A 26,556-nucleotide genomic window follows, 5' to 3' on the forward strand; every position below is an offset into this window, starting at 1 on the left:
TACCCTTTTTAAATTGGATTTTTTTTCTGTTGAGTTATTTGAACTCCTTATATGTTCTGGTTATTAATCCCTTGTCAGATGGGTAATTTGCAAATATTTTCTCCCATCCTGTGGATTGTCTCTTTACTTTATTGTTTCCTTTGCTATGCTTGATGTAATCCTGTTTGTCCATTTTTGCTGTGTGATCTCAGGAAATCTTTGCCCAGCCCAATGTCCTGGAGTGTTTCGTCAATATTTTCTCATAATAGTTTCATAGTCTGAGGTCTTAGATATAAGTATTTAATCTATTTTGATTTAAGTTTTGTGTGTGGCATGAGACAGGGGTCTAGTTTCATTCTTCTGCTTATGGATCTCCAGTTTTCCCAACACCATTTATTGAAGAGACTGCCTTTTCCCCAGTGTATGTTCTCAGCGCCTTTGTCAAAAATAAGTTGGCTGTAAATGTGGGAATTTATTTCTGGGTTCTCTGTTCTCTTCCATTGGTCAGTGTGTCTGTTTTTATGCCAGTCCCATGCTTTTTTGGTTACTATAGCTTTGTAGTATAATTTGAAGTCAGATAATGTGATGCCTCCAGCTCTATTCTTTTTGCTTAGGATAGCAGTGATGATTAATACTGAGTGTCAACTTGACTGGATTGAAGGATGCAAAGTACTGATCCTGGGTATGTCTGTAAGGGTGTTGCCAAAGGAGACTAACACTTGAGTCAACTGAATCTGTAGATTGCCTTGGGTAGTATAGGCATTGTAACAATATTGATTCTTCCCATCTATGAACATGGAGTAACTTTCCATTTTTTGTGTCCTCAATGTCTCATAGTTTTCATTTTAGATAACTTTCACTTCTTCTAGGCATTTTGTTTTATTTGTAGCTATGATAAATTGGATTACTTTCTTGATTTCTTTTTCAGATTGTTCATTGTTGGCATATAGAAATGCTACTTATTTTTGTGTATTGATTTCATATCCTGAAACTTTACTGTTTATCAGTTCTGATCATTTTCTGTGGGATATTTAGTTTCTTCTAAATATAAGATTGTATCATCTGCAAACAAGGATAATTTGACTTCTCCCATTACAATTTGAATGCCCTTTATTTCTTTCTCATGTCCAGTTGCTCTCACTAGAATTTCTAGTATTATGTTGAATAAAAGTGGTGACAGTGGGCATGCTAGTCTTGTTCCAGATCTTAAAGAAAAGGCTTTCACTTTTTCCTCATTCAGTATGATACATTCAGTCTGTTATATATGGCTTTTATTGTGTTGAGATATGTTCCTTCCATACCCAGGTTTTTGGGAAATTTTATCATGAAGGAATGTTGAATTTTACTGAATGCTTCTTTGGCATCTATTGAAATGATCATGTTGTTTTTTTCCTTCATTCTGTTCAGATGATGTGTCACATTTATTGATTTACATATGTTGAACCATCCTTACATCCCTGGGGTGAATGTCACTTGATCATGATGAATAATCTTTTTAGTGTGTTGTTGAATTTGATTTGCTAGTATTATGTTGAGGAATTTTGCATCTATGTGTATTAGATATATTGGCCTGTAGCTCTCTTTCTTTGTTGTGTCTTTGTCTGTTTGTGATATCAGGATAACACTGGAGTCGTAGAGTAAGTTTGGAAGTATTCCTTCCTTCTTAATTCTTTGGAATAGCTTGAGTAGGATTGCTACTAATTCTTAAGTGTTTGAGAGTTTAGCAGTGAAGCCATCAGTTCCTGTCCTTATTTGTTTGTTTGTTTGTTTATTTATTTTGGACAGAGTCTTGCTCTGTTGCCCTGGTTGGAGTGCAGTGGTGCAATCTCAGCTTACTGCAACCCCTGCCTTCCCAGTTCAAGTGATTCTCCTGCCTCGGCCTCCCAAGTAGCTGGGATTACAGGTGTGCACCACCACACCTAGCTAATTTTTGTATTTTTAGTAGAGACGGGGGATGAGGTTTCCCCATGTTGGTCCAGCTGGTCTTGAGCTCCTGACCTCAAGTGATCTGCCCGCCTCAGCCCTGCAAAGTGCTGGGATTACAGGTGTGAGCCACCACGCCCAACCATGTCCTGGCTATTTATTTGATGGGAGACTTTTTTATTACTGCTTCAATCTTGTTACTTGTTATTGGTCTATTCAGATTTTGTGTTTCTTCATGGCTCAATCTTAGTAAGTTGCATGTGTCTAGGAATTTGTCCATTTCTTCTAGGTTTTCCAGTTTATTGACAGATAGTTATACATAATGGTCCCTAATGATACTTTGAATTTCAGCAGTATCAGTTGTAACATCTCTTTTTTTATATCTGATTTTATTTATTTGGGTCTTCTTTTTTTTTTCTTAGTCTGGCTAAAGATTTGTCCATTTTACTTATCTTGTCAAAAAAATTCATTTTGTTGATTTTTTCTGTTTTTATCTCAATTTCATTTCTTTCTGCTCTGATCTTTATTAATTATTTTCTTCTACTAATTTTGGGTTTAGTTTGCTCTTGCTTTTCTAGTTCTTTAAGATATATTATAAGGTTGTTTATTTGAGGTTTTTCTACCTTTTTTATATAGGCATTTATTGCAATAAACTTTCCTCTGAGTACCATTTGTGCAGTATTCCATAGGTTTTGGAATGTTGTGTTTGCATTTTCATTTATTTCAATATATTTCTAAGGTTTCTTTTTAATTTCTTCAATGACTCAATGTTCATTCAGGAGCATATTAGTCTTTTCTTGCATTGCTATAAAGAAATACCTGAGACTGAATAAATGATGAAGAAAAGAGATTAAATTGGCTCATGGTTTTGCAGTCTTTACATAAAGCATGGTACTGTCATCTCCTCAGCTTCTGGGGAGGCCTCAGGAAGCTTATAATCATGGTGGAAGGTGAGAGGAGAGCAGCAGTGTCACATGGCCAGAGCAGAAGCAAGAGAGAGAGAGTGAGTGGGGTGGGGGAGGAGCCACACACTTTTAAATGACCAGATCTTGTGTGAACTGAGAGCAAGAGTTCACTTATCACCAAGAGGATGACTCAAGCCGTTCATAAGTGATCTACCCCCATAATCTAAACATTTCCCACCAAGCCCGAACTCCCAACATTGGTGATTACAATTTAACATGAGATTGGGTCAGGGACAAATACCCAAACTATATCTAAGAGCATATTGTTTGATTTCCATGTATTCATATAGTTTCCAAAGTTCCTCTTGTTATTGATTTCCAGTTTTATTCCATTGTGGTCAGAAAAGATACTGGATATGATTTTTTAAAAAATTTTTGAGACTTGTTTTGTGGTCTGACATATGGTCTATCCTTGGGAATGTTTCATGTGCTGAGGAGAAGAATATGTATTCTACACCTGTTGGATGAAATGTTCTGTAAATGTCTGTTCGGTCCATTTGTTCTATAGCGATTTTTTTTCTTGATTTTCTGTCTAGATGATCTTTCCAATGCTGAAAGTGGGGTATTGAAGTCCCTGGCTGTTACTATATCAGGGTCTCTCTCTCTCTTTAGCTCTAATAATATTTGCCTTATATATCTGGGTGCTGCAGTGTTGATTGCTATATCATCTTGCTTAATTGACCCCTTTGTCATTATATAATGACTTTCTTTGTCTTTTTTTACAGTTTTTGTCTTGAAATCTATTTTATCTGATATAGAGATACCTAATTCTGCTCTTTTTGGGGGGATTTTATTTGCATGGAATACCTTTTTCCATCCTTAAGACTCTCTTATGTGTTTTTTAAAATCATCTTCAAATAGTGTCTTAGTGAAATTTATAGTCATTCATATCATTATTTCTTTATGGAGAAGATTTGTGTCCATTAGTTTTAGAAGATGATAAGATACAATGAGATTCTTATATAATTTGTCATTGATATGTAAACATCTTACTGAAAAAAATGCATAGATTTGGAGCCTTCCATTGTTTTTCTCCTCCTCCTTCTCCTCCTTGCTTTTCCCTGCTCCTTCCTGTTTTTTGTAGTGGGAACATTTTGTTCTATTAAATCACACTATGCTCCTTAGTTCTTCAGGAACACATACCATATTAATCCATTTTCACATGGCTGATAAAGACATATCCAAGACTGAGTAGTTTGTAGAGAAAAAGAGGTTTAATGGACTCACGTTCCATGGGGCTGAGGAGGCCACACTATCATGGTAGAAGGTGAAAGGCAGAGAAGGAAAAAAATGAGATCAAAGTGAAAGCAGAAACTCTTTACAAAAACATCAGATCTTGATCAACTCACTATCCCAAGAACAGTATGGGGTAAACCACCCCTCATGATTCAATTATTTCCCACTGGGTCCCTCCCACAACATGTGGGAATTAGGGGATCTACAATTCAAGATGAGATTTGGATGAAGATTTAGATGCAACCATATCACATACTATTCAAGAGATCGCATTTTGACAGTCAGTCTCTTTTTTGTCTTTGGTCAGTCATCAGTAAAGACAAAGAAAGATTGTCTTTACGTCTGTATTTAGAGAGAGCTTCTTATGCTTGACCTGTACCTCACTAATTAATTTTACAACATTTTCAAGTCTACTGTGTACTGTTGCCAGCATGGCTTTCAATTTGGTGACCTTATATTTCATTTGTACGTGGTCTTTCTTTATCTCGTCCCATTACCTACTTATAATTTCATCTACTATTAGTTTATAAATGTATATTATCTTCTTTTACATGATTAAGTTCATGAATCTGATTTTTGAAGTTTTTATTCTGCTGTTTTATATAGCACATTTATCTAAGTGGAAGACCTTTCTTCTGTGCCTTTAGGTAATTGCTTGTACACGTCTATGCTTCAGGGTTTTTAATAGGTCATGTGTTGAATGGTCTCTGTTTACACTATCCATACACAAAAGGATTCACAAAGGCCAAGGATTGAAGCATATTCCAAATGCTTGAATAACCATAGGCTCTGTCAAAGATCAAGGTAGGGCTCTCTCATAGCATTCCAGGAAATCACCCAGTTCCAGAGCAGACAAGCAAAGGTACTCAATGTAATGTGAGCTGAGAGAACCTTTGAGGATGAATGAATTAAGGACAACAGTGAGGAATGTGACCATGGAAGTTACACTAATGTTCAGTCTTAAGAGGCAGCACCCCCTCACCTGACTCCCTCTTGCATTAACCCCACAAGACCAGTCAGTTCTGTCATAGGGTCAAAACTGAAAGGGTCTGGTTGAGTGGGCTGGAGGAAGCAAAAGCAGAATAGAGAGCATCTTTTTCCATACTTTGTTCTCTCTACCTGGTCCATCCTCAGCAAGGGACAGTCAGCAAGGTTACTCCATGCTGATAGCAGCAGGCTGGTTTCCTACTGGAGCCACTAGGAAACCTTCTTCCTCCACCCTTCTTTCTTCACCGTTGTCCCAAGTCAGTGTGGTTCTCATTACTCCAGATAATGGGCATCTGTGGTGAAAAATGTTTGCCTACTTCCTGGGCCAGTTCTTTTCCTTGTGGACATGGCAGTCTGCTGGTCATCAGTGACGTTCTCACTTGGCTCCATGGAAGTGAATTTGGCAGAAATCCTTCAAGTTTCTGGTACGTGGTTACTTTTTACCATTAATTTCTGGTACTGTTGTAGAGGCTGCTATCTGTACAGACTAAGGCTACTTGCAGTGAGATGATGGTAGAGGAGGGTTCAAGGCATCAGTGCCTTCATTGCCATCTTGTCTTTTTTTTTTTTTTTTTTTTTGAGACAGAGTCTGGCTCTGCCGCCCAGGCTGGAGTACAGTGGCCGGATCTCAGCTCACTGCAAGCTCCGCCTCCCGGGTTCACGCCATTCTCCTGCCTCAGCCTCCCGAGTAGCTGGGACTACAGGCGCCCGCCACCTCGCCCGGCTAGTTTTTTGTATTTTTTAGTAGAGACGGGGTTTCACCGGGTTAGCCAGGATGGTCTCGATCTCCTGACCTTGTGATCCGCCCGTCTCGGCCTCCCAAAGTGCTGGGATTACAGGCTTGAGCCACCGCGCCCGGCTGCCATCTTGTCTTGAAGTACAGCTAATTGCATTTTGTGATGTGGTTCTTTTGGGCTTAGTCTGAACGCCTTTATTCAAGACTCACTTTCATGTTAGTGATAAATCATTATCCATATGTAATGGGTACATGTGCCTCTCTTTTTCCTTTCTTTTCCAGCCAAGTAGTGACTCACCAAAAAAAGTTGAGAATCCCTTGAATTAGGATATTTAAGTCTAAAAGTGGATGAGAACTTTATGAGACTCTTATATGTAAATATTATTAAGATTTATAAATCGACTCTAGAAACTGGAACAAAATAAACAAGCACTCATTTGTTTTTCTAAAGCCAGTCCAATCCTAAGGCCCTCCTGTCTGCACATATTGGGACTCTCCTCCCCACCACCACCTTCCCATTTGGTGAAAGGGTGTGGTCCTTGGTCTCTGGTGGTTCCCATGGTTACTGATGCACTTCCTGTCAGGAAGCAATGGTTGGTGCAATGCCATCTGTCAAACACTGCTCTTGTGATGGGCCACACAGATGTCCCTCGAGGTGTTCCTCTCACCAACTGCAGGCTTAGCCACACACTGCTGCTTTCGAGGCCACAGAACTTAATGATCAGTCACCAGAGATAGCTGTGTGCAAGTTCTCTGCCAGCCCCAGGTGGAAGGTTTTCTAAGAAAGGTGGAGTGGCTGTATTTTTATATTCAATTCAACAAACGTTTATTGAAAGCTGCCTATAGGCCAGGCACTGTGACAAGATTTGAGGATTTAAAGATGAATCACAATTTCTGTTGCCAAAAATGTATAATCTCGGTGGGGTAGAAGTGGAATGCATATAAACATAATAATTAGTATTACAAATCAGAATTTGATAAACCCCCTTAGAGACTGTGCAAAGGAAGGATGTTTGCAGTGTGTCTTCTTCCAGAATGTAACTTGAATCTGTACTTGGCTGCATCTCTGCTGATTCTGCTCTGTCAGAGGCACCATCCTTTCTCTCCTGGAGAACTTAGGGTTTCCTCACCATTCCTCTGCCATTGCACCCCTGCCGACATGGCATGTTCTCTGTACATACAGCAGTCTCAGTGATATTGGTGATTCCTTTAAAAAGCAAATCAGGGTTGGGTATGGTGGCTCATGCCAGTAATCCCAGCACTTTGGGAAGCCAAGGAGGGAGGATCACCTGAGATCAAGAGTTCAAGACCAGCCTGGCCAACATAGTGAAACTCCATCTCCACAAAAATACAAAAATTAGCCAGGCATGATGGTGAGTGTCAGTAATCGCAGCTACTCAGGAGGCTGAGGCAGCGAATCACTTGAACCCAGGAGGCAGAGGTTGCAGTGAGCTATCACGCGATTGCACTCCAGCTTGGGCAACAAAGCGAGACACTGGCTCATAAAAAACAAAAAAAAGCAAATCAGGCCTGTAATCCCAGCACTTTGGGAGGCCAAGGTGAGAGGATAGCTTGAGCTCAGAAGTTCAAGACCACCCTGGATAGCATAGTGAGACCCCCATCCCTACCAAAAATACAAAAAATTAGCCGGGCATGGTAGCACATGCCTGTAGTCCCAGCTACTCAAGAGGCTGAGGTGAGAGGACGGCCTGAGCCCGGGAGGTAGAGGTGGGGGTTGCAATGAGCTGAGATTGTGCCACTATACGCTAGCCTGGGTGACAGAGCAAGCCTCAACTCAAAACAAAACAAAACAAAACTTTTAAAAAAAAAAAAAAAGCAAATCAGAACCTACCACACTTCTGCTTAAACACTGCAGTGGCTTCTCACTGCATTTAGAATAAGATTCAAACTCCTGACTATGGCCTGAAAGGCTGAGTATGATCTATCCCCACCTACTTTTCTAACCTTCCCACTTCCCCACTTCCTCTCCCTCAGGCTCTCCAGGCCTGTTTCCTCTCCCATCTCTTGACTGGGCCCTTCTCATTCTCCAGATGGCCCGAATGAGGCCTCTTCAGAGAGGTCACCCAGTCTGCCCCTTCAGGCTTCCCATCCATTATTTTTTCTCAACATCCTTTGGTTTTTTTCAAGGAACCCCTCAAATTTGTGATGATGTATTTATCTGTTTAGTTGTTTCTTTCCACCTGACTGTGAACCACCCCCGGCTTGCTTTTCACTGTACACCTATAGGCCTGGCACTCATTCAGTGCTTAGCATATAATTTTTAAATTAAGACTGCCTTAGTCCCACAGGTGGAGAATGATTTCAGCAGGTGAGTTAAGGGCACGAGGAAAGGGCCTTTGAGCAGAAGTAATGACATAGGCAAATTGTCAAAGGAGAGGCTCCCTGGTGTATTTGTAGAAGAAAGTAGACCCGTGTGTCTGAACCCAGCACAGTTCACTTATGATGGTTTTGAAATCCGCCCTGGAATTTTCATGCATCTTTAAAATTTTTGGTTTAGTTTTTCAAAAAATAAATGAAGTCTTTTCTTTATTTTTTCAATGAGGGCAATGTTTATTAAGAACAGCACATAAGGTAGAAAAGAAGGTTGGTTTCTAATCTTGGTTCATCTCCCCAGCTGACCTTGAGTTTTAAAAACAGAGAGAGCATGCTCTTGTGTGGGTCTCCACTGTCATAGAGCCCTGGTGAGAATCATGAGCAGATGTAGTAAAAAGTACTTCTTTCATATCAGCAGGTGGTTCTGTAGTATTTGCATCCATAGACTTCTATGCAGCATCCTTTCTGTTACTTACTCTTTTCTTTTTTAATCAAAACAGTCCATTGAAAAAATAATATTGATTACAACAATGAAATCTGTTGATTTAAATGGTGGAACACAATGTTATCCTGGAGATATAATTCTGTGAAGTTTTGATTCAGGGAAAGTCCAACCCAGCCCTTGCATCTCTTTCCCAGCTCTGGATCCATTCTTTATTCCAGCTGAGATGTTTATTTTATGTATGAAACAGCTCCCATCTACCTACAACTGCTGATTAAAAGCTCAGAATAATGAAATCTGCTCCGTCGAAACTTGACTGTTGGCTATAGTTATTATGCAACTCTTAACATTTTTCTTTTGTTCCTGTCAATAAAATAAAATTCTCAGTTTTTTATTTCAGAGCTAACTCTTCAAATACACTAAAATTTGTTGCACTCGTATTTTCTAATGGCTGAGCTGAATTACTTCTTAAAGTTAAGATTATATGCTTTTGGGAGGAATAAGAAAATGTAGTGTCTGTGCAATAGCATCATTCAGACTGTCTGTGAACAGCTAAATGGAGATAAGAGTACAAAGGTCACTCCATGGGCCTTCAATTTTTGTTTTTAAGCAGACTGCTCACCATACCTTGATAGAAATAGCAAATATAGGGCCAGGCGTGGTGGCTCACGCCTGTAATCCCAGCACTTTGGGAGGCCGAGGCGGGCGAATCACCTGAGGTCAGGGAGTTTAAGTCCTGACCAACATGGAGAAACTCCATCTCTACTAAAAATAAAAAATTAGCCAGGCGTGGTGGCAGATGCCTGTAATCCCAGCTACTCGGGATGCTGAGGCAGAATTGCTTGAATCTGGGAGGCAGAGGTTTGTGGTGAGCTGAGATTGTGCCATTGCACTCCAGTCTGACAACAAGAGTGAAACTCTATCTCCAAAAAAAAAAAGGAAAGAAAGAAAAAGAAAAGAAATAGCAAATACAACAAGAGACATAGCGTAAATGATAAGATGCAGCATATCCCAATGCCTGGATGATTCGCAGCAATTAGGAGACCCCTAGTGGGGTTTCTTAGTCAAATGATAACTCTTTTCCTACCCACTCATCTTGATTTCTGAGTTTCTCATGTTAGAGGAGTCTTGCACGCTTGCCTGAAATCAGTTAGTGGCCCTACGCTGAAGGGCGCCTATCTGAGCAAACAAGTACATCAGCCACAGTGCCCTGAGTTATTGAGTTATGGGGGCAGAACTCTAGAGGTCTTCTAGGTGTCTTGTAAATGAGGGAGTGGGCATGCACCGAACTTCCTGGGAGTCTGTTTCATAAGAGAGGGACAGAACATCATGAAGGTCATCAAGGCAAAGACTGAAGGTTGGGTTGAGGTACCACCAAAGGGAGGTGATGTGAAGAGAAGACCAGAACAACTAAGGTCACATTTGGCTCTGTCCCTATTTTTCCAATGGGTGGCCCTCAGAGAGAGTCACCATTAAATTAGGGGACCTTTGGACCAGAGGGGTAGTCAAGAAAGGCTTTGCAGTAAAAGGGTGTTGTATAAGCATATGTTCCAAGCACTTTAGCAAATAGCTGTACCCCACAAACACTTGATGATTTGTTAAGTGTATGAAAGGGGCATTTTGAAGGTATAACCAACACACACACATGCATACAAATTCACAAGCTACCATTCCATGATTTGTTAATACAGGAAAAATATGTGTGTATGGATGCGTGTACATTTGTTTTTGTTTGTCGTTGCTTCTCCTAGAACTCTTTATTGATACAGAGAAAAAAATAAATTAGTTTATGAGGCAGAGGATTGTTAGGAAACCTTTCCAGAGGAGGTGATCTCTGAGTAAGGTTTTAAGGAATGACTAGAATTTGCAAGACAGACAAGGAATGGAAGAGGGTTGGCAAGAGGGAGTAGTGTGTCTATAGGCACTGAGATAGTGCTACAGGGTGAATGTTCGTATCCTCCCACAATTCATATGTTGAAGCCCTAACCCCCAATGTGATTGTATTAAGAGGTGGGGTGTTGGAGAGGTAATTAGGTTTGGATAAAGCCATGAGGGTGGAGCCCCATGATGAGATTAGTGTCCTTTTAGGAAGAGGAAGAGACACCAGAGCTTTCTGTCTCTGCCTGTCATGTGAGGACATCACAGGAAGACAGCTGCCTACAAGCCAGGAAGAGAACCCTCACCAGAACCTAGCCACACCAGCACCCTGCTCTCAGACTTCCGGCCTCCAGAACTGTGAGAAATGAGTTTCTGTTGGCTAAGCCACCTAGTCTTTGGTATTTTGTTATGGCAGCTGAAGCTGACTAAGGGGGTAGTTAGAAAAGCTTTTTAGAGGGTATTAGGAAGGCTTTTGTGACAGAGCTGCCACAGTAGGATATCTGAATAAGGTTTTAAAGAATGAATAGAATTTGCCAGGCATACAAGGAATGGAGGAGAGTTGGCAAGAAGGAAAGGTGTATATAAAGGTAACAAAAAACATTTAGAATTTGAGAAAGTCATTTTGTGTGGCTGAAGTGTGCTATGTTAGTTTCTTATTGCTGCTGTAACAAACTATCAAAACTTAGGAGCATAAAACAAAATGTATTTTCTTATAGCTCTGAAAATCAAAGGTCTGTCATGGGTCTCACTGAGCTTGAAGTGTTGGCAGGCTGTGTTACTTTGGGGGGCCTAGGGGAGAATCTGTTGCCTTACCTTTTCTAGCTTCTATGGATCACATACATTACCTGGCTTGCAACCCCTTCCTTCATCTTCAAAGCCAGCAGTATAGCATCTTCATGTTTCTCTCTGACTCTGACTTCCTGCCTACCTCTTCCACATTTAAAGGACCACTGTGATTGTGTTGCACCCACATAGATAGTCCAGGATAATCTGCTTATATTAAGGTCAGCTGACTAGCAACCTTAATTTCATCTGCAACCCTATTCCGTCATGCCATGCAATGGAACATATTCACAGGTTTCACGGATTCCATGGACATATTCAGGGAGGCCATTATTCTGCATACCACATATACAATGCAAGACATTGAGGGTGACCGTAAAGAGTAAAGATGGCATGACCCATCAACCCTAGGTGGAAAAGATCATCCATTCAAAAGGGACCATCATCTGACATTTAAAAATAAATAGAGGAGTGAAGGTACTGGAGATTTTCATAAGGTATAATGGGTGTGTTTCTGTTGACTATTGGTTCATAAACCCAAAACTTGGTGGCTTAAAACAGTAATGATTTATGATTTCTCAAGATTCTGAGGGTTGGCTGGTGATTCCACTGCTGGTTTCAACTGGGCTCATTCATAAACTACATTCAGCTGTAGGGTTGGCCGAGCTGGAAGGTCCAAGATGACTTTGCATTATCTGGCACATAGTGACAGCCATTGGCAGGGCTGCCTCAGTGGTTTTCAATGTGAATTCTCATCCCCTGCTGGGCTAGGCCAGTTTCCTTACATGGCGGGCTTGTGGCAGCATTCCAACAGCAAGAAGGTAGAACTGCAGGGCCTCTGGAGACCTAGACTCTAGACCTCATGCAGCATCACCTCCACTGCATTCTTTTGGGCCAAGCAGTCAGAAGCTTAGCATTAATTCAAGAGGAAGGGAAATAGATTTCACCTCCTGATGGGAGTTGCTGCTGTGGCCTTATTTCATCCAGCACAGGCTGTACAGGTAGGAGTTTTTGTTCTGAGAGTGGAATTTTGAAATTTGGGATTTCAGAGGTAAAATCTTTCTGGATGACAACAATATCCAGCATGTGTCCAAAAGGAGATGGATGGCTCAAGTAGAATGTGGTAAAGATCACTGGCACTGAAGGAGAGAAGAAATGGTGAGGCTAGGATATGGGCTGCACCATCCTGTGGGCCCAAGAACACTGTGTGGGCAGGGAGTGTGGAGGAGTGGCATGAAATCCAGGAGATGACAGCAATAATAGCAGGCAGGTATGAGATGATCAGACCAGATGGGGTGATTCTGTAGACCATGAAGAGCATGATCATGCTTTTCTAGGTCAGCCATGTGAGTGGTGGGGACCAGAACTACTCCACCATGCCTTTAACTTCCCCACCTGCACGGTCTTGTTTATTTAACAGTTTTTCAAATAAACTTGTCCCTTCTAATTTCTGAATACTGTGCAAGTGGATTCATCAGGTATTGGTGAAAATATGAAATAACGTTCAAGTCAGTTTTGAGTAAGATGACGGAACTGCCATGGTAGCAGATTACCAGTGTCCATTCTTTCAAGCTTTTCTTTTTTTTTCTACCTTCCTTGTCTCCTCAGGTATGTATCTAAGTATGAGAGGGTCTCCACATCGATCAGCAGGATTTATAGTGGTGACATTTATTAATAGTGTTAAATGAATAATACTTATTACTCTCATTCTAGGTAAATAAAAATCAGAAACCAGACAGTCATTATCCAGATGGTCCTAAGAGTACACTAAACCACCAGAATGCTAGATATGAATAAATTAGAGCCTGTAACAAGTGGAGAAGGATAAAATTGCATATTTTTATAATTACTACCATAATATAATGTTTCTGTGTTTATGTGTAACAAATGAACAAATGATTTACAACAATGCAACTGTAGCATGAGTTTCCATCCTTAGCTGTGACTTCACATTCTTAAAATGCTTTTTAGAATACCACAAGAGACATTTCTATTCCAAATAAAAGATTTTCAGTATTTGGAAATTCAGTGAATGCTTCCTGGAAATTCCATATCTGCAGCAAGTGATCTGGGCCATGAATATTTAACTCTGCCCGGCCTTTTATTTTCCCTTACATATTATCCATTTCGCACAAGGGTCAGCACCTTTGGCAGTCACTTTGGTCTCGAGCAGACTGTTAGGGATTAGAGGACCCACGGATGTTATTCTCACCTTTGACACAGAAATTCTTCTTAGGACTACTCATGAAATGTGTCTAAAAATAAGTGAAGTAATGATAGTTTTTGTAATCATAGCCTTAATACGAAACTAGAAGGGCTTCTGTTAACTCTCGAAGTCATCTTCAGTGAAAGCGACATAGCCATTTCATCAGTGCTGCTATGATTCAACTTATTTGGGGGATTCCTTCTTGGGGGCTGCTAGCAGGGCTAGTTTGCAAGCCTACCAGAAAATCAATTCTGTATTATTAGTGTCCTATTCTCCGTTTTTACCAAGTCTAAACATTCTCCCAAATTTTAGGGATTGGCTCTATATGACATTTATCTATCAAAAAATAAATAAATAAATAAAATTCACCCTTAAAAGAGTAAGGTTTCCCACCACTGAGGACATTTAAAGTAATGAACCTCCATTTCCAAAGTTGTGAGACTCCAACTAGAATCTGTTTTTCTGATTCCAGCTACTACCCCATGCTAATGTAACCAGAAACTTCTCAAAGGGTGTTAAGTATTACCATTTTTATTCTGGAATTTAGAAATGCCTCAGGCAAGCATTTTTAACACAGCTTTCCGACTCTATTATCTTTTCATTAACTGTGACCTCTTCCCCGCCCTCTCCACACCCAAAACTTTTTCTGTCTTCTTTGCTTAAGATCAGCTATACCACATCTTGTTTCTGTGTTCTTTCATTTTCAGTGAGTTACTGTTTGGTTAATTCTTCCAAGTTGTATCCTTTTTATAGAACTTTGTCATTATTAGGTTTATGAGTTTGCATCTAATTGTGGCCTTCCACCTGACTCAATTTTGTCATCTGAATGCATTTGTCTTCAGTATCATGATTATAATTTTTGAAACCATCAGCATGTCAGATACTGCACTGAGGACTTAATTCATCAGTTTACATAATCCTCACAACAACCTTAGGAGATGAGTATCATCATGATTCCCACTTAACAGATGAGGAGACTGAGGTTCAGAAAGTACAAACAACTTGCCCAAAGTCCAATGACTGGAAAAGGGGGGAGCTAGGATTCAAACTCACATCCTTCTAAGGCAAGGTTTCACAGCCGCAGCCCTGTAACGTTTGGGGCTGGGTAATTCTTTGTTGTGGGACATTGTCCTGTGCACTGCAAAATGTTTAGCAGCAGCATCTCTGATCTTCTACCCACTAGAAGCAGAACTCCCTCCACTAACTGACAACCAGACACGTCTCCAGATACTGCAGAGTGTTCCCTGGGATTTGTTTAGGACCCGCCAATCTAACACCAAATTCATGCTTTTGCTATGTTACACTGTTAGACGGGTAACTAAGAAAACCATAGAAGTTTAAAACTAAATTTGCAAGAAATCAATTTTAGGAGTCACCATGCCTGGTTGATCATCAGAATTGGAGATTTTTAATGACTCCTTTTCCCCACCCAGGATGTTCAGGATAAGTATTTGTCAGGCGGACAGGTATCTGACTGTTTTAAGCCTCTCCACGGTGTAGGAATTACAGATCCAATCCTAACCTAAGCACACATCTGTTCCTTGAATCACTCTACTCCATTCCTGCCAAATCGTTCTCCAGCCTCAGCTTTAACACGTCTTGTGATGGCGTTACAGTCGACAGTTCCATACCCTTCACTTTCTGAGACAGCCCATGTTCCAATAGTCGTAACTGTGAAAAATAATTCTTCTTAATATTCTTTCTCTATATCCCTGTCAATGCCCTTAATCTCATGTTATCCAAGTTATTGTTTTTCTCAAATCAGATGAAATAAATAAACACTTGAGTCCCAATTATGTATTAGGCTTTACTCTGAACATTTTCTTTACCATAGCCATTAAAATCTTTACTGACTCCTTAAAAATGACTGTCCACCCACTTTTTTCAGTTTAACAATGGACTTCCATTGCTTGTCAGCCTTTTGACTAAGATCAAGTGTAGTATCTGTTCTTATTACAATAGACTCCCTCGAAAAGGCAATTATAATTAATTAAAATATTAAACTCATACATGACTGGCCTCCTACCCAGCCGCTACTGGTAAGCAGTCTGCACCCCTGTTTGTGAAGGGTCCTGTCCCTGGGGAGACCAAGCTGGCAGGTGCTTTTTTTCTTCCTCTTGGCCTCTCATCAGCAACCCTGTTTAAACCTTCTTGGATGATTTCAGGAAGATTCCAAAGTAACTCTCCTGGTAAAATTATTCTTTGCCATATGTTCCAGATTTCTTGATGAAAACACGGAAGATAATTTTTTTGAATCTTATTATGGGCCCTCTTAAGAATATCTTTTTTTGTGGCTGGGCACGGTGGCTCACGCCTGTAATCCCAGCATTTTGGGAGGCCAAGGTGGGGAGATCACTTGAGATAAGGAGTTTGAGACCAGCTTGGTCAACATGGCAAAACCCCATCTCTACTAAAAATATAAAAAGTAGCCAGGCATGGCGGTGGGCACCTGTGATCCCAGCTACTCAGGAGGCTGAGGTAGGCGAATCGCTTGAACCCAAGAGGCAGAGGTTGCAGTGAGTGGAGATTGCACCACTGTGCTGTAGCCTGGGCGACAGACTGACATTCCACCTCTCTCTCTCTCTCTCTGTCTCTGTCTGTCTCTGTCTCTCTCTCTTTCTCTCTCTCTCTCTCTCTATATATATTTTTTAATGAATTTTGAATTTGATTTAATACAAATAAATATGTTAATTTGATTAAATTTAGACTTACAGTTTACTCTTCTTTGACGTCAGGTAGTCTTTCAGCCTGCACTTTTGATTATTCTCTAAGTCCCCATAATAGTTTTGAACCTATAGAAAACTGCTTTTCAACAACAGATATTGGCTAATGGGCAATATTGTGATGAAGCAGATGCTAGCATTGCCAAGGCTGCCTATTGCCCCAGTGTTGATGTTTAGCCCTACAGGTGACCGGACTTGCTAGCAGGTCAACGTGAGTAGCCAGTAGGCTATAAATGTGTGCCAGCTGTCCCGACAGTGGCTGAATGGAGTTCCAGTAGGCAGGCTGTGTTTAGAGAAAACCAAGAAGAAAATAACATGTTAACGGGAATAAACCGTTTGGGGTCAAAATAACAGTCCCATGTTTTTGTACTTGTGTGAGATATAAAAAGAAAACTTGAGTGTCAATTAGGCTTAGTATGAACTTCCAAACATTCTTGCCCGTGCTTGTGCACCTCCAAGGAAGTGGCTGGATGAAGGCAAAACTCCCCGAACATCTCACATCTTCGATTGCTCTGGAAAGCCTTGGTGTCCTTACTGCGGTGTTCGCTCTCTCCTTCCAGAGTTTTATAAATGGACGCTGACATGGACTACGAAAGACCCAACGTTGAAACCATCAAGTGTGTGGTCGTGGGTGACAATGCCGTGGGAAAGACGCGCTTGATCTGTGCCAGGGCGTGCAATACCACGCTCACGCAGTATCAGCTGCTGGCCACCCACGTGCCAACCGTGTGGGCGATTGACCAGTACCGCGTGTGCCAGGAGGTAAGATGCACAGAGTGTCTTTAGCATCCCTAGGGCACATCATTGCTGGTTACCAGTCTGATTTTTTCAAGGAGGAGCGTGGGTAAATTGCACATTCAAAACTAAACTAACCTTTTTAGTGCCACAAAAGAAAACAAAAGTAAAATGCAAACCGGAGACTATGGCTCTGGGTATCCTGAATGAGGGTTGAGACAGGTGGTTCCAAAAAGGGAATTAAGACTTAGCTTAAATCCCATTAGACAGAATAAGGAAACTTAATGCAAGTGAATTGAGGGGCACTGAGGGTGCTGACTTGAACATGCTTCTCCTAGGGAACTTCTTACTGACACTGAGCACAGATGCTGTCTCTCTCTCTCCTGCAGGTCTTAGAGCGTTCTCGGGATGTTGTTGATGAAGTGAGTGTTTCCCTCAGGCTTTGGGATACTTTTGGTGATCATCACAAAGACAGACGCTTTGCATATGGCAGGTAAACCAAGACTAGTACAGTGCGGTTGAGCTTGAGTGCAATTTCCTTTTCAAAACCAGCAGCTGGTTCACAAATCAACAAAAACCACATCATATGGCCTTGAAATGTGTTGGGTTCTGCACTGTGTCTAAGAAAAGAAAAAAGGAAAAAAAAAAGAATGGTATTGTTTCCTGAAGTCAAGAAAAGCAGCATGCCCTGCCAATGAGGAAGTACTGTGTTGAAAACAAGCAGTGGTCAAGCTGGAAGTTTTGCTAGATGAGGATTCTGTAACACCCTCCAACTGCAGGCTGCTTTGATTGCTGGTTCTCTGAGTAACACTTCACTTGCCTTCTGTTAGAATGTTTTATGTTATTTTGGCACTCAGTCACCCTACTTCAGAAGGACTCTTTGGTCTTTTCATGACCATATTGGCAGAGTCTAATGTTATTTGCTTTGGGTTTTGTGTTATCTGAAAAGTCTGTTATTTTTATTAGAAGGTCATTTTTAAAAAGAAAGAAAAACATCCCTGAAGTCCTTTGCAAGACATATTTCCAAAATGAACGGAAACACTAATGTTTATTTTTTATTTTTAAAAAAAGGAGAAAAAAATCTAGTAATGGGAAAACTCCTCTAAAAGGACATTAATATGGGTAGGAACATGGTCAAAGTGCCTTAAAATATTTAGCAACCTCTGCTTGCCACCATAACTTAACGTCTCTCTCAATGAAAGGGTTATAGCTATTAAAATCTGGATTAGTGGAGACTTTTTTTTTGCCACTTAATTATAAATGAACACATTTCATTTTAAGTGTAGAATGTAGATATCATGGCCTTGTTGTCTCTTCTTAACATTAAACATCATGTTACCTTACAGGATTTTATTAGTTAGGAACTCCAAGCACATGAATTACTCCTTGGTATCGAGATAAGCATTTCTGAAGATTCTTCTATTTCTCCAAGCCAGTAGCTCTCTGAACAGACTTTTATTGTCATTTATCTAAGTGGCCTAAAATAATGAATAAACTGCTGAAAGAGTTTGCCCTATTCCTAGGAATTATTTCACACACTGAAAGAATCTGTGACTTAGACCACTTTTTTCAAGGGGACTCAGAAAGAGAGATATGGAAGCAAAACACGGTTTTAATGTCCGCTTGGTAACAAGGACTTTTGAACTTAATATCCGACATCATAGATAGTTTTCTTTTCCTTGAATTTCCTGGATTTTTTTTTCTTCCTGTAATGTTCTTGATTGTTATCTTAGTTGCCGTTTTGCTTTTTTCTTTTGGCCAATTGTTCTACATGTAAAAATAACAATTATAAATGAACCTGCTTGTAACTGCTGGGCAGTCAGGTTTGTAACCCCTGTGGTTTTGAGGAAGCTTGATTTGATGACTTTAGGCAGTGTGAGGATAAATACAATAGATTTCAAAGGACTTTTTTATATCCCCACTTCTAAAACGGTGTTGTGAAAATGATGAGCCTGATGATGAGTTAATGGAAATATTTGGGTTTAGACTCTAGAAACTATTTCAACAGCTCAGTGATTTGTTGCCACTAGAAATGTATGCATTTGTCAATACCTGTGAAAAAAAAAATACCACAGAAAAAAAGAGAAAACAACAATGAAATGTATTCATTTCAAACAATGAATTTTAACATGACCCCTCAGCGTAAAGCTGGTGCGGTGATAATAAAAGGGCTGCTTCATTATTTTGTGAGATTCCTGCATAGCATTTATTTAATGGCACAATGGCCTTCGTAGATCCACACTGGGCCCTGTCCAGCTCCCTGACATAGCTGGAGTCATTTTACAATACAACATACCATACCTGCATGTGTGTTCCCTCCCAACAAAAATAAGCTGCTCTTTCCTGTGACTCCATCAGTTCAAAGTGCTTTGTTCTGCTCCCTTGTCTGTAACATTTGGTTCTGTCAACTGTAACCCATTATCCCTTTGGTAGAAACAGGAAGTGCTCCCCCAAGCCAACTTTGATTCTCTGAGGAACATAGAGGGGCTTCAGGAACACTCCCGTGTTTCTGGCCACGTTCTCCTTGGGGCCTCACTTTGTGTGCATGTTTGTACCTTGTATTTCCTCTGTCTTTTCCAATTCCTCACAGCCTCCAGGTGTCTTGACACAGACCCCACCTCTAGTTAAAGAACAAAAACCAGAGCTGCTCTTTCTTGCACTCCAGCATCTTTCTGTAAATGCTAAATATGTAAGATCACATTGACGTAATGCCAAAAAAAATTACATTTTTATGGAAAAACCTGAGAGAAGTAGTTCTTTTATTCACTCTAGGTCCCTGACCAGTACATTTCCCTGCTCTGAGAGAGCTGTTTAATTTCTTAATGACTTCAAGTTTTACCTTTATATCATTCGTGAAGGCGAGGAATCATAATTATAGCTTCTGACAATGTTTGTTTTGCAAACCTGTTTTGTGACTGACATTTTTACTATACTTAGTGAGAATTACAATTCAGTGGGATGTACTCAGACATAAACTTTGAGGCATGTGAAATACGTTCCCTATACTTGGAAATGTATTTGAGACCTTTTTAGAATAATTAATTTGATTCTTGTGGTGACAGTGAGAGAAGCCAGATTTAAACCAACATGTCTTAGACCTTGCCTTCGGTTTCCTCTGCTTCATAGCAAAAGATAGTTAATAAGTTGCCCCTCAAACATTCTTTGGCATGGACAAGCCGTAGTTTGCAGAGAGGATTCTGTGGGATGAGGAGTTGTCAGTGGTAGGCAGTTGGCCAATTTGAATTTGCAATGTTCCTGATGTGGTATAACCACAGTGTTATTGCTCTCTTATGATTTAAATGGAACTATTCTACCCATTTTTTGCCAATTAGAATAAAATCTTCAATTTATCAAAAACCTGCTGTGTGCCAGTCAACACATTAGGTGTTTTGCCAACATTAGTTAATCCTTTCAGGAACTATAGGAGGCAGAGATGATCTTGGTGCTACCATTGAGTAAAGGGTTGAGTTCTTTTACTACCATAAATTTTCCCAACAACTGAGTCTCAGAGGCAGATTCAAAGTCACTCTGCCTGACTCCTGGCTCTCACTCTTTCCACTGTGCCAAGCTACCTCAACCTACTGGGACCCTACATTGGTGAGCTGGATTTCTATTTGCTCTTTTGGATTTGTGCAAAGATTGGAACTAGAAGAGATTTCAAAAGGTCATCTGGTTGACCCCATGTCTTCAGGAAGGGAAATCATCCATCTGTCCAAAAAGAAGTATTGATAGGAGCCCTTCTATTCCATGGAGATGAAGGAAACAGAGTAGCATGAGCATTGTAATGCTCTGCACTTTGAAAACTGTCGACCCTCTCTTCTCTGGAGTGAGTAACTCCAGCTTTCTTATGGCCTTTTTCCCACCACCTACTTTATATCCACTTTTGGATGAACTTTTAAAGCTCTTTTCTGGATCTTTTAAAATGTCAGGAACAAAACCGTACATAGTAACCGTGACTTTGATCAGCTGCTCGTTTTTGGCAAGGAAAGCTCCTCTTAAAGGGATGTCGCTCAACTCAAGAGTTGTCTCCTGGAGCTCTTATGAGATTTAGGGACTTAGCACTGAAAATATAGACAAACGGGATGGGCTCTGCCTTTATCAGGAATCTGGCCCTTCAGTCCCTGTATTAGTCAGTTCTCACACTGGTAATAAAGATGTATTTGAGACTAGGTAATTTATAAAGAAAAAGAGGTTTAATGGACTCACAGGTCCATGTGGCTGGGGAGGCCTCACAATCATGGCAGAAGGCAAAGGAGGAGCAAAGTCACATCTTACATGGTGGCAGGCAAGAGAGAGAGCATGTGCAGGGGAACTGCCCTTTATGAAACCATCAGATCTCAGGTACTTATTCACTATCATGAGAATAGCATGAGAAAGACCTGCCCTCATGATTCAGTTACCTCCCACTGGGTCCCTCCCATGACATGTGAGAATTATGGGAGCTACAGTTCAAGATTTGGGTGGGGACACAGCCAAACCATATCAGTCCCTTTTGTCTAGTCACGCACAGGTAAATAATTACAGATTCTATTGGGTTTTTTTTCCCCCTATAAAATTTCCTTCATTGATCTGCCTGCAGGTCAGAGAACCTCCAGACACTGAATAAAGCCTATGTTGCTGACAGTGATAACAACAAGTACAGTTTAATCAGGGCGCCCCATGCGCCAGCCCTGTGCTACGTGCTGCACGTGTCCTGTCCTGCTTCATTCTTGTGGCGAGCCTGCAAAATAGGCTCATTTCACAGTTGGAGAAACAGGCACAAAAAAGGGCCAAGGTCAGACAGCCTGGACAGAGTGGAGCTGGACTTTCCTCTTGAGTCTGTCTGACTCCAAAGCCCACATCTTCCCCATCCACCATGCTGTTGTAGCTGGTGATGATGATGGATGACAAAATTACTTGAAATTTCCTCCTGGTACAGTCTGAATCTTACACAGTCCCATGTGGACCCTGAAGGCCAGCACTCACATTCTATTACCAGCTCTGAAATTCCAGTGTTCCTCTTAAATTCTTTATTCCACAGCAAAGAACTTAATTCTTTATATGCATCCATAACTAGCTGAGCATGAGTCCTTTTGTTTTCAGTAAAAATGATACATCCAAGCAAACTTTCTGAGAGTGAATGGGAATCTTGGCATGTTTTCCCCAAATCATTTAACTAAAACATTCAGAACCACCGTACTTCCCCTTATCCCCAGCAATTTCTGGGCATATTTTCAGTCCAATTGGAACCCATTTATTATATAGCTTATTCTTACACACTGATTTTTCTCAAACGTTGTTAGTTCCTATGAGAAGTAAAGTACATGTTTTAAATCAGAACTATGGTTTCTGGGTGTCTAGTTTCATGTTGAAGGTACCTGTAATCAGACACGAATGAACACACCCCATTCTCAATGCACTGTTGAGGCCCTTTAAAAAATTCAGGACTGTAGTGACTGGTGTTTGTATCTTTGCCTGGGATTGGTTGTGCTTGTGTTTTATGGCAAGGGAAAAAGTAAGGATCAGTGTATCTGTCTAGATAGAGCATTTTGAGTTAGCTCTTAATGTTCATAGCACATTCTAAAGGCTGGGCCAGAAGTAACATTGTAATGATGATGTTAGGATGGCAAATAGCCTGTTACACAGTGAAACGTCAAGTGGACCAGGATGTGGACCAGGGCCAGGACTAGGGCATACTGAGGGAGTCACTTGTCTTGGGTGTAAAATGTAAATAATAATAATCTTAAAAAGACAGGATCACCATTGCTGTTTTTTTTTTTTCTCCTTCTGCCTCAGACACAATATGGCATTGTTACTGATGCTGACTATATTTAAAATTTTGATACTTTGTCCACCATGGATTTTTTGCCTTAATTTTTTTTTTTTTTTTTTTTTTTTTTTTTTTTGAGAAGGAGTCTTGCACTGTTGCCTGGGCTGGTGTGCAGTGGCGTGATCTCTGGTGTGCAACCTCTGCCTCCCAGGTTCAAGCGATTCTTCTGCCTCAGCCTCCTGAGTAGTTAGGATTACAGGCACCCACCACCACACCCGGTTAATTTTTTGTATTTTTAGTAGAGATGGGGTTTCACTATGTTGGCTATGCTGGTCTTGAACTCCTGACCTTGCGATCTGCCCACCTTGGCCTCCCAAAGTGCTGGGATTACAGGTGTGATCTACTGTGCCCAGCCTGAATTTTTTGTTTGTTTGTTTTTTTAAGTATTGTCTGGATCACTGGGGTTTTTTTGGTACCCTCTTATATTTTGCACTTGAAGCAAGTGCTTTGTTTTCTTCATTCAAGTCCTGGCCCTAATGGCAGACTTTATAAATAGATAGCAAAGTAACTAAGGGAAGAAAGTTAGTAATGCATGTGCTTTTTATGGAAAAGTAATCCAAACCACACTTTTAAATATATGGTACCAAGAGGTCTTGGAAAATTATCACTGGTTGTGTCTTAAAGACATTCAGTTCAGTGTGCCGCTGTAACAAAAAGAACTAAAAATTGCTCAGGTTACAGAAAAAAAGTAGAAAGACATGAGAGAAAAGCAGCAAGTTGAACCAAGAGATAGAAATAGTTGTTCCCTAAGAGGTTAGGTTAAAACTGTTAGCTCTGCTATTTGAACAGAGCAGTCATTCAGATGTAAGAGTTCTGGAAGAGGTGAATCAGCCCATTTTAGCCAGTACCTAGATAACTCTGAGGCAGATGGTCCTCTGGCCCCACTCTGGTAAACACTGTCCTGGAATTTTCTGATGCTCGTTACCAAACCTCAGTCAGAAGGGAAGAATCTTTGATGATGAGAGACAGAGCTTTTGAGTAAGGGATGCCAAGCAAAAAAGAGCACATACTGTGTGATTCCATTTCTGTAACGTCCTAGAAAATGCAATCTAATCTATAGTGACAGAAAGTAGATCTCTGGTTTCCTAGAGAAGAGGATGGTGGGGAGGGATGGATCACAAAGGAACATAAGGATATTTTAGGGGTGATGGAAATGTTTGTCATTTTGATCATGATGATGGCTCAGGGGAATACGTATGTCAAAATTAATCAAATTAAACAACAAATATGCAAATGTGGTGTATTTCCATTATATCTCAATAAAAATTCTTTAAGAAGAGAAATAGGCCGGGTGTAATGGCTCACGCCTATAATCCCAGCACTCTGGGAGGCTGAGGCAAGTGGATCACTTGAGGCCAGGAGTTCGAGATCAGCCTAGCCAACATGGTGTAACCCCATCTCCACTAAAAATACAAAAAAATTAGCCAGATATGGTGGCACACACCTGTAATCCAGGCTACTCTGAAAGTTGAGGTGGAAGAATCACCTGAGTGTGGGAGGTAGAGGCTGCAGTGAGCTAGGATTGTGCAACTGAACTATAGCCTGGGCAATAGAGCAACACTCTGTCTCAAAAAAAAAAAAAAAAAAAAAAAAAGAAAGAAAAGAAAAGAAATATCTTGATGGACAAAGTAGTCTATGATATGTGAAGAAAGGTTTGCATGTTAGACTATATTTTTTTTAATTATTTATGGAACTTTAAGTTAGTTCTCATTGAAAACATAAATCACTATGTGAACTTAAAAAAAATGGAACGAGATCCTTAATAGCTGAATATAACCCTGAAACTAAGGATGGGACAGTGTCATACTGTCACACAAAATCATGCTGGTTTCCTTTTCTCAGAGATAGAACCCCCACTCAGTGGCTCATAATCTGACCCAGGGGCCTGTATCTCAGCCTGTGGTTATGTTTATGTCTTTTTCTAACAAGAAACGTTTCACCAGATACCCTGTGATAGCCAAATAGAGAACACCAAGTTCTGTGAAAGTTTTCCGTTTCTTCATCAAATAGTAACAATTTTGTCTTTTGTAGCTGGTTGGTTCTGAAACTGCTGAACATGGTGGTAATCTCTGGGAGCATGCATGTGACTCCATTTTGTACCCAGTCACTCTGACTGGAAACTGGGTGCTGAGTTGAGTGATCAAGTGTGTCCTGTCACTGGGGTTGGTTACTAGACTCATGGGCATGAGACTCCATTCTTATTTGTTTCTCTGGATTGAATCCCAGCCTGCCTTCCCAGCCTCCTGTCTTGGTCCAGACATAACAAAGTATTTGCAGTTCCGTGTCCTTTGTACCCTCCAGGCCCACAAACATGCATTATGTTAGAATTTAGACCTCTATCCCACCTATTCTCAAGCTAGCTAATCACTACTCATATTCTAAGAATTAGAACAAGTGTCACGTACTCCTAGAATTCCTCTCTGCACTCTTCCTACTCTCTCTGTCACTTTTGGAATCTAGGTGAGGTGTCTCTCCTTATGTTCCCGTAGGACACCTTTGCAAATTCCTGTTGTAGCAATAACTGTATTGTGGGAAAACTGGCTCCTTAATTTTCTCCCATTCCCCTTATCCTATTATCATAGTATATTTAGGACAGAGATGGTTTCTTTCTATTCTCTATCCCCTGTACCTGGGCCTGGTGTCCTGTAGGAGCTTGGTCAATGTTAGTTGAATGAGTCGACAGATCTCTCAGGTGTTCCAGGATCCTCTAAGGCATAGACAAGGAAATAGTCTTATAATAAATGCCAAATTATTTTCCTAAGTTGAATTCTATATGTGCACTTTTATAATAAGAATAACAAGTGATGGATCAACCTGCAGGTGATGAAGATGGAAAATACCGGTGCTTAGCCTCTCCTTAGTGAATTAGCAAACAGAAAGATCAGCTGCAAAACCAGGAGAAAAAGGAGAGAGTTACACTCAGCCATACCCTCAAATCCTCCCTTGTTTTCCCCAAGTTCTTGGACTTGTAAATTGTTTTGGTAATGCCTTTCATGAATGAATATTCTTAAACAGCGAATTACTTGTATGAATAATAATGCTTTTCCAATTATAGGTTGTTTCTCCTCTGGGTATCATTTTCAAGATCTTTATAAGAATAATTTTTAAGAATAATTATATAGAGAGACATTTTTTAATCCATTTGCCTAAAGATGAGAGCATTAACTAGAACAATTAAAGGTGGATTATTGCTGTTATGTGATCATCCAAAACAAACAGATACACGTTAGACTACATGCATACAAATAACTCAAAAAATTAAATCTGTGGTGGAAGTTTAGGGATTCTGTACTAAAGAACTCAAGCATAGGATTGCAGTGAAGCTGAATCATCTGGCGCACAGAAAATACATGTACCATTCTCTGTGCCACCCTCGGCCTGCTGTCCCACACTGTCCTTCCCGCTCTGAACTGGTACATCCTGTATTCTACCCAGAAGAAAAAACAGAAGAGCTGGGATTCCTATGCCTGACCCAGGCTTGTCCCCAGGATGAAATTGTCCTTGGAAAGCGGAGTGCCAAATGAGATAGCAACAGGGCTTGATTGATGCCTGGGGCTCACCCATGTGCCAGGGCCAGGAAGGATTTTGGCTGCTGCCCAAGCACTGGTCACATGGCTGGGTTCTTTGTGGCTCAGCCCAGAAAAGCACTGATGGGCCCAAGAGAGTCCACAGGAGTGCAATTAATGAGGCCACTGCGATGGGCAAAGAGAATAAGGAATATATGCATCGTTCAGTACATTAACGTCTTGTGTTCTGCGTTCCTTTTACTTTTTTTCTATTACTGCTTAATAACAGGAAGCTTGACAAGTTGGGTCAAATA

General features: G+C 40.6%; 1 protein-coding gene and 1 pseudogene across 26 annotated transcripts in view; both read left to right on the forward strand.

Annotated features, from left to right (window-relative positions):
* The window catches only part of RHOBTB1 (Rho related BTB domain containing 1), a 144,586-nt gene that overhangs the window by 73,987 nt on the left and 44,043 nt on the right, over positions 1-26,556 (forward strand). For 24 of the 26 annotated variants that reach the window (XM_015456308.3, XM_074000783.1, XM_065521063.1 and 21 more), the window contains 2 exons: positions 16,753-16,954; positions 17,317-17,420. In XM_015456308.3, the coding sequence (XP_015311794.2) occupies positions 16,763-16,954; positions 17,317-17,420 (296 nt within the window). In that variant the 5' untranslated portion in view covers positions 16,753-16,762. Of the gene's footprint in view, positions 1-10,690; positions 10,838-16,752; positions 16,955-17,316; positions 17,421-26,556 lie in introns of all 26 variants that reach the window. The other 2 variants (XM_074000779.1, XM_074000784.1) reach the window with 1 other exon arrangement.
* Positions 15,375-15,528, forward strand: LOC123567037 (U2 spliceosomal RNA; annotated as a pseudogene).

Source organism: Macaca fascicularis, chromosome 9 (genome assembly GCF_037993035.2).
Source record: "Macaca fascicularis isolate 582-1 chromosome 9, T2T-MFA8v1.1".
In the NCBI taxonomy this organism is placed as follows: Eukaryota; Metazoa; Chordata; class Mammalia; order Primates; family Cercopithecidae; genus Macaca; species Macaca fascicularis.